Source organism: Lemur catta, chromosome 11 (assembly GCF_020740605.2).
Source record: "Lemur catta isolate mLemCat1 chromosome 11, mLemCat1.pri, whole genome shotgun sequence".
NCBI classification, from domain to species: domain Eukaryota; kingdom Metazoa; phylum Chordata; class Mammalia; order Primates; family Lemuridae; genus Lemur; species Lemur catta.
Window position 1 is genome coordinate 55,463,114 of NC_059138.1, and position 15,857 is coordinate 55,478,970.

General features: G+C 36.7%; 1 protein-coding gene across 1 annotated transcript; it reads right to left on the reverse strand.

Annotated features, from left to right (window-relative positions):
- Positions 1-2,723: 2,723 nt before the first annotated feature.
- PDK4 (pyruvate dehydrogenase kinase 4) lies at positions 2,724-15,242 on the reverse strand. The gene is made up of 11 exons (XM_045564497.1): positions 14,887-15,242; positions 13,693-13,834; positions 12,411-12,482; positions 11,468-11,652; positions 11,221-11,307; positions 10,705-10,782; positions 8,787-8,863; positions 6,955-7,053; positions 6,648-6,758; positions 6,232-6,345; positions 2,724-4,972 (listed from the first exon to the last, which is right to left on the reverse strand). Exons 1-11 carry the CDS (start codon positions 15,014-15,016, stop codon positions 4,829-4,831), a joined length of 1,239 nt encoding a protein of 412 aa, XP_045420453.1. The 5' UTR covers positions 15,017-15,242; the 3' UTR covers positions 2,724-4,828.
- Positions 15,243-15,857: the final 615 nt, after the last annotated feature.

Below are 15,857 nucleotides of genomic sequence, written 5' to 3' on the forward strand. Positions count from 1 at the left end.
AAACAATATACTGAGCAGTTCAGTAATTAAAGTTATAAATTGTAAGGTTGATCATGTAGATTGGATTGTAGAAAACTGTCAACGTCATATAAATGTCAGATTCTTAGGCCCTGGGAAGCCAGTAAAGGATTTTGAGCTTGGCAGTGATATCATGAGAAGGCTGGTTTACAGGAATTAATCCAGCACTATTGTACAGGTGGACTGAAAAGAGATTGGAGGCAGGGTAATCGGTAAAGAATTACTGGAAAATTTAGATTCAAAGACTTTAGAATTTGACATGCCTTTCTTGCACAATAAGAACTCATTTAGGTAGAAGAGAAAACTGGGGCCCAAATAGGTAAAGAGAATAATCTAAGAGCATGGTAAAAGGTTTTTGTTTTCAAATTTTTATTTCTCTTTCAGATCACAAATTTATAATTTTAAACAAATTTTGTTACCTTTAAAAATGAATTCATAGGGAAAAGGTTGAATTAAGGGCAATTATATCAAATACCAAAATATATTTTTTTGGCTAGAAACACATTAAAGAGCACAGCTTTATGAAATGGATAAAAATTTGACATTTTGCCATTCAGTAGACTATTTGTCTTAGATATTAAGGCATCCTCTTACATTTATGGAAAATGGTATGCTAATAAATAATTCCTAGCTATATTGCATTATTTGACAACCAGTCTTGTGTTATTTCCATTACATTAAATGGCAGCAGTAAACATGAAAATGATGTCTCATAATTCGTTGATGAACTTTATTATTTTGTTGCTGGATTTATTACTTAGACAGCACACATCATTTTCACCTCATTGAATAGATTCAACATGTTTTCAAGGCTACTGACATTTCTGTTGGTTTTGAGTGGCTTTTAATGTTTATTTGCACTTGGATAGGAACCGAAAAATCTCATCAAAAGACAGTTAGTTACTCAATTCCATTAAGAAGTCATGATATATGGATGAAAATATGTTTTCATCTGAGGACAAGGTGAACAAGAAAGAATACTCATAAAATCTGAAACACTGGACTTTTTCTAGAGAAATTTCCTGAGTAGTGATAACTTTGACCATTATTTAATTATTTTGTGAAATACGTGATAATTTCCAACGATCAAAGACCACCAATGGAGAGGGACATTAAACAAAGATAGGTTACAATTTAACTGATTTGGAAACATATTCCAGAATTTCTGCAATATTATAAAAGTTCTTGAATATCTCTTCAAGCATAAAATCTTATAAAATTTTATGTATTTGTACACTATTTAACACAGAGTTCCAATCTACCCTTAAATGCAAGGATTCTGTCCTATAGACAGAAGTTTATTCAGGTGTTCATTCATGTATTTATGTAGTACATGTTTATGAGTATCTAAGTAACTGTGATGGAAGGTAAAAAGAGATAAATCTAAAAAAAGAGATATATGGATGTAATGCTAATAGAAATAGACCCTTTTGCTCTAGGTGTTTGTAGTGGGGCCCAGTGACTTCTTGCATAGGTTCCTGTGAAATCACAAAATTTATTCAATTCTTCCACCAGGACCAACCAAAGTGACCAGGAGATTCCACACACATTTTCAGTGTTGGTATACATCTAAATGTAAGCAATCCCTGAAAATATAGCAGGAGAATAAAGAAATTATCAAGGCCAATGCTCAGGCTACTAGCTCACAATCATCTCTCCCTCTCTTTGCACGTCATGGTAGTTGAGATCAAATGCTCTTACTATAATATTTCTAGCCAAATTTAGAATTTGAGAGAAATGGTCTAATGATAGTTTTGCTGGAAATTTGGCCCACTTTATTGAACTTTAAAATTAGTATCTTTTCAGGTACACACATTGCCCTGAGTCAAAAAGACATATGTGTACATATGTGGGAAGTGATGAGATTCAAAGTCTTGCAGTTCTTATGGAAACATGGGTGAAGGTTCCGAGACTGTAGAGTACGCTAACAACCTATCTCCCAGGCAATTTGATCCAAGGAAATTGTACAGCTGGATCCTGTGGTGTGTGTGTGCACGCGTGTGTGTGCGTGCTTCCGTTTACAGACACATGGTGCAGTGCTTACTCAACAGAAGCAGAATAAATGGAGGTAGCCAAGTAAAGGGAGAGTGTCATTGGTGGGGGCTTTGGGATAGGTCTTTTAGGGTCTAATGTCTTAGGCTGATGGCATTCTTGATTCATACATGAATATTTTGATAAGATTTTAGAATTCAGTCGTAGCAATCTTATTCCACCAATATCATTTTATTTCAGTTTCTTTCCCTCCCTCCCTCCCTTTGTTCCTTTTTTTTTTCTATTTGTAGAACCTTGGCAATAAGGGCATTATGAATGTGGGCAAAGGATGCTGTCTAAAGATAAAGTAGAATTAAATAAGTAAAAGAAAAAGGCACTGAAAATAGCAAAGATAGTATATACAATATATACCACAATTTAACATGGTAATTTCTATCCTAGTTCCACCTTATTATTATTCAATTGTTTAATCCAGAAATTATTGGGAACCTAAATTATCTAGATAATTATTTTGATACTCACTGTATCTATGAAAACATAGAGACAAACTAAAACTTTAAATTTACCAAAAAAATGTAGAGAACATATGTATTGCAAAAATGATTATTGAATACATATGTGTAGACAAACACACCATTGTGCTATGTGTTATTTTAACTCAAATTCTTAGTACTTTGAGATAATTCAAAAAAAGAATTTGAAAAGACTGTGTCTATTATTATAATAAAAAATATTTATTATAAAAATTATCACATTTCTCTGTACACAATAGCATAAAGACAAAAACACAATTTATACATTAATAATTTAAGTGGGCCTGAGCATTCAGTATCCATCCACTAGAACCCATAGATTTCATAAAAACCAGTGTAGACTATTTCTATTTTATAGAACTCCATTTGCATAGTTGATATTATTCAGATACTAACATTTCTTTTTTTCTAGTGTTTTAAAGATAATTCATAGTGTTTGAGTTAATTAATTAATCAGCTGCTTTAAATCTTTGGTAAATACAAATATTTATATGCAAAAATATTTAGCTCATATTTCAGTAAAAAGCCGAAATGACAAATAACCCAATGCAAACAGTTTTGTGTAATCAATAAATGCATGAGCTGGAGTCCCACCGTCAAGAAAAGCCACTGTCTAGAACTTCTGATGATAAAATCTGAAATCCACAACAAATAGTTCAGGCTTCTATTGCCCCTTCTAGCAGCACCACAACACTAGGCCATCACAAAATGAAACATAAATGTTAAATTCAACATATAAAGAGCACTAATTATTTTACAATGCAGAAAATCTTAGCTTTTTTCTATATACAGGTTTAAACATTAATTTGACACAGATGAGTTTATCTCATAAAACCTATTATCTTGTAAGATCAGGAACCATTTAAAGAAGCCACACTGCTTTGAGAGACACCAATTCATCCTGCTGCCAATAATTTATCCATGAAAATATAGATAATTTTTTGAAATAGTTTTTGGGGAAAATAAAAAGGTGCCTTCTACTTCCCTCCCTTCCTATCTCCTTTGCTTCCTTCTTTCCTTCCTTCCTTCTTCCTTTCATTCCTCCTTCTCTAAGGGTAATTTGCATGACTGGCCTGTGGACCTGCATATTATACCTTAACTCTCCCAAAGTACCCCAAATATGCATTACAGCTTTCATTCATTAGCTCTCAGTCTCAATGACACAAATGAAAGCATGCTGGCACGAAAACCTCTTACTTCCAGGCTATATAAAAAATGCTCCAAGAAGTACTTAAATTCTAAAGTTCTTGAGCGATTGGATAATTAGAAAATTTTTTACAGACATGTTAATCCTGGAATGTAGAGAAAATAATTAAGTATATCAAAAATACACCTTTTTAAGCCTAGAAAATGGATGTCTTTGGATTACCACCACTTCATGGTAGAGAACACCCTTTCCTACTGAGTTAGGTTCTGAATACATGATTTCTTTTCCTAACATTGGTTTTTTCCAATCTACCATTTCATTTATAAACAAAATAAGGTATGAAATATTTTCGCTGTCACTTTGGTAATTCTTCTCTCTCTCCAATACCCAACATCCTGACTTCAGTGCACATTTAACAATTCACCCAAGACTAGGCACCTAGCAATAAGGTTCACTTATTGCATACAGTGTGAACAAGAAAAGTACCATAACAAAGGATCTGTATTTATCAGAAGAGGCTTTCCTCTGAGTTTTTACATAGGCCCAATACCTTGGCTGCAACTTAGAATAAAACTCATTCCTTTTCATTCAGAGTGAACATTATTTTGGTTATCAGCCTTTCCTTCCTAGAGCATGTAAAATATATGACATGTACATTTACATATATGTCTAATCATATAGTGTAAATTGAGCTCTAATCCTTTGCATGGCAGGAAAATGCTGATATATTGATACTTTGATATTCAATAAATATCAATATCTTTTGATGTCACCAGGAGGCCTAAAAGCAATTTCAACCTTTTGAAATTGCTAACCTATATCTTCACATTCCTTCTCCTTCCCATTCTTGTTGAAAAAAAGATGGAAAACTGAGGCTTGTCTCCTCTTCAGGATTTGATATAAACTGATGAGCTACTCTACCTAAGGAGCTGGGCATCTGTTAACTCCTGTAGTCCTGCACTACGTTCTCCTGGGTCACAGAAAGGAGCTCCATTCCCCATTGGATCAGTATTCCAATCAAGGAGGTTTTGGTGCTGTCATTTGTTTTTGAGGAAGTAAGAGTTCACACACACACATTCAGGAAGCAGCACTGGTGCAGACCCACTTTGATCCCGTAAAGTGTCCTGAGCGTCCCTCTTCACATGGCCACTTTTTCCTTTGCCAGGTTCTTTGGTTCCTTGCTTGGAATACACCAGTCATCAGCCTCAGAGCTCATCTGATAATGTTTGAAGGCTGACTTGTTAAAAACCGGGAGTTTTTCTATAGACTCAGAAGATAAGGCCTAAAAGAAGAAGGGAAAAAACACCATACCAAAGACATTATGCATGGCGCAATTTGCACACATTCAGAGGTAAGTATTCAAACAGTCAAATACATTTATTTAATTGATTAAGTATTAAGAGTGCACCAGAGCCCACGCTGATATTATTAATCTATTAAAAGGCTCTTTCCAAAAACCTTGAAGGTTTTTGCTCATTTAAAGAATGAATACTTTAGCTATTTCAAATGGTCAAAGGCCATTTGGCAAATAATTCCAATGCGCAAAATGGGAGCCTTGGAAGCTTCATGTTTTAGTTACTAACATCTGTAAATATATTTTCAGTTGAAATCGCTGGCAAATGATTAACAGAATGAGGACATTGATCTTAACAAATAAATTGAGGCTTTATCAGAAATAGAAAAAACGTGCCAAGTTTTAAAGTTCAGACACGAAATGTGTGGCATCCCACTGGCAGCTTGTGAGCAGTTGGCTTTCCTTTCCCTGGCTTAAAGTCTTGAGTATCTGATATCTGTTGTTTTCAAGGCTGGGACATCATTAGCATACATTTCCCACAAGTTGAAGTAAAACAAAGTACAGGTCCTCTCACAAATGCCAAGAGGAGTTGCCTTAAAAAATTCACAGGAGGGCCGGGCGCGGTGGCTCACGCCTGTAATCCTAGCACTCTGGGAGGCCGAGGCGGGTGGATTGCTCGAGGTCAAGAGTTCGAGACCAGCCTCAGCAAGAGCGAGACCCCATCTCTACTAAAAATAGAAACAAATTATCTGGCCAACTAAAAAATATATATAGAAAAAATTAGCCGGGCATGGTGGCACATGCTTGTAGTCCCAACTACTCAGGAGGCTGAGGCAGTAGGATCGCTTAAGCCCAGGAGTTTGAGGTTGCTGTGAGCTAGGCTGATGCCACGGCACTCACTCTAGTCCGGGCAACACAGCGAGACTCTGTCTCAAAAAAAAAAAAAAAAAAAAAAAATTCACAGGAGCATGTTCTCATTCTGAAACTTTGGTAATGTACTTCTTGGAGAACAATTTTGTTTCACTTGAGGCAGGTAGCATGGCCTAGCTTCTTTTTTTTTTAAGTTACTATATTAAATAATATATATATACACACACTCAAACAGAAAATACAATGACTTGTGGTCATTATCTGCATTAACTCAGTTTGGGGAATTCACTCTGGACCACAGAACTCAGGGCTGTAAAAGAAGCAATCATTTTAGCAACATGATTGATATGATTCCCTCTATTGAACTCAAAGGATACCTTTAAGTAAATGACAGCATCTGTTCCATATCCTGATAAAGAGAAGAGATTCAGATCTCCTTGAAAGTACTTCGCATAGAGACGAGAAATTGGCAAGCCGTAACCAAAACCAGCCTAGAGGGGAAAGATCAGTTATTGGTAAAGAAGTGTATGTGATTGTTGCAATACAAAATGCAGGAAGAAGTTATTACCCTCACTGATACTGATGTCCTACAACCTAAACAGATATCTTCTGCTTCCAGAGACCCCTTGTAGAATTGACTTGTCATTTTTAGCTTGCTTTATCATTTTTTCTCATATCCCTCATGCCTAATTTAACTAAACTGATTAATTTGCCTAAACGCTTCCTTAGTAATCCTTGCTCTACATTTAGAACTAGGTGGCTGGGATGAATTTAGCCATATGATTGCTCTTACCAAAGGAGCATTCCGGGAATTATCCATGACAGGTGTTGGCGCGGTGGAGTATGTGTAACTAAAGAGGCGGTCGATAATTCTCAGGGGAACACCACCTCCTCTGTCTGAAATCTTAAACAAACAAACAAGTCATCAGACCACACATTAAAAACAATGTGCATCTGTCTATGTAAAAATATCTTTCCTTCATTTAAAAGCCAACTGTATACATGACTTGGATCAAGTACCAGAAGCAGAGAGCTTTATTATTATTGACACTTTTTAATTATATCAAGAGAGACCCAAAAGAAAAACAGAGAATGGTTACCTTAATTGTAAGGTCTTCTTTTCCCAAGACAACAATCACCTCAATTGGTGTAAGGGAAGGCCAATTTTCCTGGTGTTCAACTGTTGCCCTCATTGAATTCTAAAGAAAACAAAACCATAAGGAATTCAATAGCAGAGGAATGAGGGACAATAAATGTTTTTTATGTTTAAAATAAAAGCAGCACAGAGGGTAATTCTAAGTTCCTATTTTTTAAGATAGTAGCAAAACAGCTCTGTAAATAGCCATTTATGAATGTGTCATGCAGGATGTATAACGAAAAATATTCATTTACCATGTAATATAGCTCCTGGGAGTAATGTCTAATGGAAAAACAATTCTGCTAGCTGTCAAGTTCTTATTGGTAAGCTTAATTTAAATGTAGAAATTGGTTTTTATAGTCCATTTCCTAGCTCTCCCTTTTCTGTCTTTCCATTACATTTTACATCCAAGTACCAAAGACTATTACATAACAAATGAACAGTGAATCATTGAACCAATTTATTGGCTTTTATAAAATTTGTTGGGAAAAGGTTGTTACTATTTAACAGGACAGTCAATGATTCTGAATTAAATTTCAATTTGCATTTGATTATCATCTTAACTTTTACCAATCATGGTAAAATAACTCTATGTGTTGGATCATTTCAATTTGAAAATAAATCAAATCAACAAAAAAAGTATCTTTTGTCCTTTAACACAGAACACACTAAAACAAGTTTTCAGCTATTGGCTGAATCTCATACAGATAAAGTCTTAGTTTATTTAACTCCTCTCTAACTACCTTCTGGTAGGTTATACGTTTTCTGGTTTCTATATAATATTAAATTCTAGTCATCAGGTGGAATGAAATAAAATAGATCAGATGTTTGTAGTACAATCAATACCTCATGGCAGTAATATTAGAAGAAGTTACAAAATAGTAAGTTCTGAAGAGTTACGTCAGAATTAGAGGCAGATTTCACTTTTTTTAGGCTTCCTCCTTTCTTGGGAAGCATCACAAAGCTTCAGGTGCTTTTCTACTTTTTGGTTTACGTCCAGAGTTTTAGTTTGGTCTTAAAACCCACGAAAGGAATGGATTATTTGTATCTGGCTACCCCAGACCAGTAACATCGGTATCCTCTGAGAGCCTGTTAGAAAAGCAAATCCTCAGACCTAAAGAATCAAAATCTCTGAGGTGGAGAATCTGTGTTTTAATACGAGAAGCACTGCTCTACAGGCCGCCTATGCAAAGTGTGCACTGGGGACCAGCAGCTTCACCTGTCAGCTTACTAGAAATGCAAAATCTCAGGCCCTTGCCCAGACCTATTAAATCTGAATTTGCATTTTAACAAAGTTCCCAGGTGATTCATATGCACTTGAAAGTAGGTCACTCACTGGAGGAACTGACTGTGCCCTGAGAACATTCTAGACTCCGAATGGGGCCATGTCACCCACAGTAATTCTGGACCTGGACCTCTGAGTTTGGAGTTGGACCAGCCTGTGGGGGTGGAGGTAACAAGGCCTCATTCACTGAAGCATTCACCCCATGACCTCTCTTAATGAATGAACGAATGACTAGCACTTTGTTGGACAACTGGAAAAATAATAGGAATATCCCCTGGTCTCTAAGGCATTGAGACATTGTGAATCATCTTGTGAATTCTCAAATACGTGTTGATGCTACAAGGAACTACATGTACTCTTTCAAACACTGTGTAGCTTCTTAGGAGCAAAGGAGCATTCTTGGGAGAAGACATTGAGGCTTCTGTTTAGTGCAGAATGATAAAAGAAATGAAAATATAACTAGTGAATTTTTTTTAAGACAAAATTACAATCATTGTGAAGTATCATACCTTGAATAGTTCAAAGAGTATATGATGAAGGTGAGACGGAACATACACGATGTGAATTGGTTGGCCTGGAAATTTTCCTAAAAAAAATAAACTCATTTAGAGTTGGGAAACAAATATTTCACTGAAATAAACCTCCATATCTATTTAATTAATATTTTAGATACAAACAGGGTTGGAATATTCCCTGTCTTCTCTACTCTCAAGTCCTGTCCTAGAACTTTCCCACTTAAACAGTAAATATAACTGTTTATTTAGGTCACATGTACTGGACAATTTCAGGGTTAAAATTATATGCAGTTTAAAATAGAAAAAAAAAACTGTGCTTATACTATAACGTTGAAATTAATGCTAGCTACAATTTTCACATTTTTAATTAATGGTAAAACAATGTATCTAGTTTTTCTTGTTTTTTTATCAGCCAAACATTAAATATTATATGCTAAATATGCTTAAATTTCCTTAAGGCTAAAGACAACAGAGAAACAAAAACATCATAATATTGTTTGAAAAGGAAAATAAAAGTATTATTCTTCAGTGTTCCAGGCTTTGGCAAAGTTTGAATCAGAAAACACAAGGTCTAGCACAATCCTCTCTTTATTTTACCAAACAGTTCAAGCAGTTTTTCCACAAGTATTATGCAACCACACTGTTTATGCTTAGAGATGTTTTTCAATCTTTATTTGTACTCCTATTTTTAGTTTAGTATTTGCTTATATTTGCATGTTCCTAATCTGTGACTTAGGCTACTCTTAATGTGAGCAACTTGATTTCAACTCTCACCACTAACAAAAACTGTTTCTGTATAAATATAACTTGGGAAAGATGTTTACTTTAAATGGAAAGAAGGTTGTTCCAATTTACGTATACTGTCTTGTTTTGAGATGCAACTATCTTCTAGAACAAAATGGGATAGGATGAACACAGTGCCTTGTATTCATTCATCATATAATCACTTCGGTCAATGTGGGAAGACCTTGTATTGTCAGAGTTGAAGCTTTTGAATTATGTTCTGCTCCCAAAACAGTAGTATACCTAAAGTGCAGGGTTTTTTTAATTGTGATGGTAAGAACATTTAACATGACTCTCTTAACAAATTTTTAAGTGTACAATAAAGTATGTACAGTCTTTTTTTCTTCTTTTTAGAGATAAAGAGTGTGGTGGCCCAGTCACAGCTCACTGCAGCCTCAAACTCCTGGACTCAAGTGATCCTCCTGCCTCAGCCTCCCAAAGGTCTGGGATTACAGGCATGAGCCACTATGCCCAGCCCTACAATATGGTATCGTTAACTACAGGCACTATACTGCACAGCAGAGCTCTAGAGTATTCATCTTGCATAACTGAAAGTTTATAAGCATTGTACAGAAATTTCGCATTTTCCCCTCTCCATAACCCCTGGCAACCACTATTCTACTCTCTGCTTCTGTAGGTATGACTATTTTAGATACCTCCTATAAATGGAATTATGCAATATTTGTCCTTCTTTGACTGGCTTATTTCTTACAGTGCAACTCAAAGTATTTTTGTTTCCAGGCTGTATGAGTAAACTCTTTAGCCTCTTTAGAAGGCTATAACCACTGCTAAGTGGTTCACCCTACATCTGGTCTCCTTATGCCTTATATTGTGCAGTAAGTAATCTTTCCTTGATCTCAGATATTGGAACCTAGTTGCGACTTTAAACTCCAAATAATTTGTTTAAACCCTTCTTTATAAATCCTCATTAGCAACTGAATATGCACAATGGGAGCTTTCTAGTTGAGATAGTTAAAGAGAACCTTGGCTTCAAAGAAAAAATGTGTACAAATTCTAGGCAAGTTCAGAAGAGAAAAAAAGAATACAGAAGTGGCTTTATAGTTACAATAAGTAATCATACTGGGAGAATACTAAATTTTCCATAGGTTAAAGTATGTTTTAACCTTACCATTCACTTGTGTGAGCTTTAATTCCGGAGATGTTAAATAATATTGATCACAGAGCATCCTTGAACACTCAAAGGCATCTGGAATAAAAGTTGTTTTTCATCAGTGAAGTGAACTTATGTCCAGTACAGTTCTCAAGTGATCTTCACTGTGCATACCAGCTTAATCTAAAATATTCACTAAAGTACAGGTTTATGTATGTGAAAAAACACCTTTTAAATATTTTATTGAAAAAAACATTAAGTTGTATTTTTAGCAATAGAAATATATGCACTTCAGAGATCAAATACAATATATAAGAATATGACATATTAACCACTTATGTCTGGAGTTTTAATATTTTAAATGAACGTTTATACTCCTGACTCTCAAAAGCAAAGAACCTTGCTGAGAGCATTTATAAAAATATAAATGGAACATTCTGTGAATATACATTCACCATCACCTCAATTATAGACCTTATGTCCATCAGATACTGTATATTTTCAATAAAGGAAATGCAGAAATCTAGAAGTTACCTTGGACCACTGCTACGACGTCACAGTTTGGATCAATGCTTCCAATGTGGGTTGGGTTTCCTGTCTGTGAGTCACTAAATATAAGAACTGTTGAAAAATAAAAGCAAAAAATACTATTATAAAAATCAGGGTAAGGATTAGAACTACAACTGAGAAAGAATGTGATCCACCAATTAGTGAAACATGCATTATAGTATGGCTTATCTATACCCATTCTATACAGCATGACCATGATGAGCTGACTTACTGTGCTGGTTCATCAGCATCCGAGTAGAAATACGGTTCATGTAAAATCGATCCAAAAAGTACTGAAGATTTTGATTGGTAACTGGGTCAACTGTACAGCCATCTTTATACTCTATGATTCCTTGTGCCATTGTTGGGATGACATTATGGTGTCTATTTCGAACTTTGATGAGTGTATCTATAAAGCTAAGCCATAACATTTGCAGTTAGTGAAAGTTCAAATAAATTTCATTCACTTATATTTCTTAGGTTACTTTGAAGAAGGTGAGAACACTTTTTGTTTTACCTATCTAAACAAATCAAATAATAAAATGTTAGGGTGAAGCTTTATTAGGGCTCTCACTGCAGATTCTTCCACTACAGTAGAGGAGATAGGTTCTTAAACAAATTTATTTTATTTCTACCTTACGTGTAAAACTATAAGCTCTGTGACTAGTGTATTCATTAAGCCTTGTCTTTAAAAAAAATATTTAATATCATCATTCTAGAGATGACTCCAGAATGCCATTGTGAAAAAACTTTCAAAATTTCTTGTCAGATGTAGGAAAGATTCTTACTTAAGTAGCTGGAAACTGTCAGTTATTCTGAAAGACAATGTTTAATTTCCAATGACATTGAAATGTATTACAATTATGTAACACTAAATCCCCCTGCACGTCTAATCATTGAACTAAATTTATAGTAAAAATAGATTTCCTGCAAGGGGAAAAAAAAAAAAAAAAAAAACCACGTCCTCTACATTTGTTCACACTCAGCATCATTCTCAATGCTGTATTCTTTCACTTCTAAAAAAGCAACAAGCCAAAACTTGTCATGTGTAATGGGGTAGTAATATATTATTATTCAGGGTTGAATTCTTTTAATTTAGGTCTAAAAAAAGATCTCAGGAATATGTCTAGAAATAGTCAAGGTTTTAAATCCTTATTCTAATGCATAGAGCTTACTCTGATAAAGCTTTCTGGTCTTCTGGGCTTCTCTCATGAAAGTCCACCAAATCCATCAGGCTCTGGATATACCTGTAAAGCAAAAGTTTTACTTTAAGTTTTAAAATTAATAATCAGATAGAAATGGCTGAAAATAGAACGCCTTTTTCAAATAATTTGAAAAGAGAAAATAAACATTATGTTTAAAGTTAAAACTTTCCTTGAGAAACTTTGGAAAACAATGTGATTTAAAAAATTTAAAATACTACAACCTTTAACTCTCAACTTTCTAACTTAAAATCTACTTCAAAATGTTTCTTTACTTATTTCAGGTCAGTATTCAGTTTTCTGTTTTGTTTGGCAAATGTTTTCATTTCTTCTAGCAAAAAAACTTAGAAACAACTTTTTAAAAACTTTATTCTTTCCTAGTATATTTACTTACAGGGGAGTAGAAGTCTTGAATGCAGCAGTAAATACTATAGGTTGAATATGTGTTTCAGGTTGTAATTGTCTTGTGGATATATCATACGTATAATTCTTGAGTGAATCAGTGAACAAAAAGCTGTGCAGTAAGTGGTTTAGGATGAGCCTCTCATGCATGTTTGCCACCTGTGCATATATATATGTTGGCTCTGTTCTCCAAAAATCTGTCTTTTTGGGTTACCTACCTTCTCTAAGCATCAGTAACCTTATTTGTAAAATGAGATTCTTATGTAAAAATTGACACTGAGTGCTGGCTGTGTGCCAGGTCCTGGTCTAAGTTTCTTTCTTTAAATAGATTACCTCATTTAATTACATTCAAACATCCCTTTGAGGCACAGCTTAACTCTCCTTAATAACTGATGAGGGATAATAACTCAATGGCATAGAGAGTTTAAGACACTTACCAAGGATTGCACAACTAGAAGAGGCAGAGGCAGGATCTGAACTTGGAGCCCATTCTATTAATCACTTTGTAAGATTAGACCTTCCCTAAATAGCATTCATTTAAATCAGATCTGTCTTTTATTATTTAAAGTATAAAATTAAAATTGCATACATCAATTATTTTTCTAATTTTTTCCAGAGGTCAAAATTTTATTGTAAAGTAACCAACTTTTTCAGGGTAAAAATGTCTGTTTATTGCTTTATAACTTCCCTTAATGATCACTTACCCTAAATTAATAAAAAATTTTGTTATATCTTTCAAAAGTATTTACTGTTCAGACCACCTGTTTTCCAATTATGATGTTAATATAGTATAAGAAGCCATACTCAGGTAACTATTTTAAAACTAGACACTTCAAAATAGTTCATCACTTACCAGCTTTTAACCAATTGCACTGAAGAGGTATTTACTAATCGATCAGGGAGGATATCAATTTCCTTCAAGATATTGGCAAGCCTCACAGGCAATTCTTGTCGCAAAAATGTAAAAGAAGTTCTTTCACATGCATTTTCTGAACCTATAAGAAATGAAATTTATTTAGTTTTTGGAAAAATGTAGGTCTAAATGATACATTTAAATAACATTAACTATTAAATGTTGAACACACACATATATTATAAAATTATATTTCACTCTCAAGTGTGGTTACTGTTTATAGATAATTCAGGAGCAGTTGTCTTCATTGACTCTTTCCTCCCTTCCTCCTTCCCTCCCTCTGCTCCTTCCTCCCTCCCTTCCTTCCTGCTTTCCATCCTTCCTTCCTTCTTTTATTTTTCTTTCTTTCTTTTAAAAACTGACCAATACAGGAGAATTATTGTTTTCTCTTTTTGAAGAGGACTCACTTCCAAGAAGGGGGAATATCCCACAGTTCTTAGTATTCATAAAAGACTGCAGGATTCAGTCAACATTACAATGTCAATGACACACCATCCTTTAATGAGCCTAGAAATGAAATCGAAGTGGGGGGATAAGAGGGTGGAGTGGGAGTTGTGTCATTTCCAGAGTAATGGTAAATAATATCACATTCAAACCCTTGAAACTTTCCTTATAAGATTACTGCAGCAAGTGTGAAACTATTTTCAGCAGTAATGCAAATATATGGAAAGCTATAATGGTAAAGAGATGAAATCTGCCAGGAATGCAGAGAGATTTATCCTGTGGAAGGGGGGAAGGTGGCTAAGGGATAAAATCTATTAATTTGAGGTTAGTTTAGAATATTAGGAATCTTCTCCAAGAAGTACTATGCTGTGAAAGTGGGCATAAACTTTCTAGTTCATTGCTAAATTGTGATTGAAAGCAAAAAGTATTTTGACTAGAAGATCAGGGCAGGAACATCCAGTATCAGCATGGTTGCAGGTGGCCTTGACCTGTAGTAGGCACAGCTGTCAGAAAATAGACAAATCGAGGAAAAGACAAGGCGTGCTGGGGTCGAGGCTCCCGGGCTTAGCAGCAAAGTAGACCCCAGTTGTTTTAACTATGTTTTAGCCCAGCTCTCCCTGTTCTGGGGCTGAAAGTGAAGGCCGCTCCCTAGCCCCAGGGCCCCCGCCCGGGTCCTCTGTCCCCTCTCACCGAAGTCCAGCAGCTGCTTCATGGACAGCGGGGACGGGCTGTAGCGCGAGAAATGCTCGACCTCTCGGGGGACCAGGCCGGCGCTGCAGAGCGAGCCGGCGCTGCGCATCACGAAGCGGGCCGCCTTCATCTTGACGCCCACCGGGCCTGGAAAGGGCTGGTGCTGGCTTGAGGGCAGAACCCGGGTGGCGGTCCGGGCAGGGACAGCAGGTGCAGGTGCGCTGGCGGGCGTGTGCGCTCCGGCCTGGGCTGGGGCTTGGAGGTGCCGCGGGGCGAAGGAGCTGGGCAGTGGGTCTGAGGCGCAGTGGCTCGAGACTCAAGTTCGCCTCTTGTCGCGACCCGCCGCCTCCCGGGGTTTTATTTGTCTCCCCGCACTCTTCCCCCAACCCCAACCGGGAGGAGTCACCGGGACTTCGAGACACATCCAGAACTCGGGGCCGCGCCAATCAGCTCAGAGAAAGAACTTTGGGCCCCGCCCCCTCCCGCCCGCGGTCCCAAAGGAATGGCCTGGCACGGTGACCACGGACTGACCTGGCACCGGTGCCCGGGACTGACGGGGCAAACGGCTGGGAGAAAGCTGACGCGGACATCTGGGGCAACGTGGGCTAGAGATCAGCCTCTTGGGACAGGGCCCCGGGGCGCGCGGGCTGGGGGCCCGCCTAGACTCGTGCTTGTTTACAATCGGAGGCTGCCTCAGTGTCACGTGATCCTGGCTAGGAACTATTTCCAAAAATCTGGGCTCCGAGTACTCGTTAGTCCTTGCTCAGAGCGGGCTTTTACAGTAGCCAATCAGCAGCGTTCAAAAGTATGGGCTCCTCTGCCATTGGGCAGGAAAGGCATAAACAGCGCTCTCGCCGCACCACTCCCTCTTTTCTTCCGAAGAGAACAGCACAGGGCAGGAACTGGAAGTTCCTTCTGCTGAGACTTGAGACGTTGCCCAAACACATTTACTCTTTCCTGCAGTGATAAAA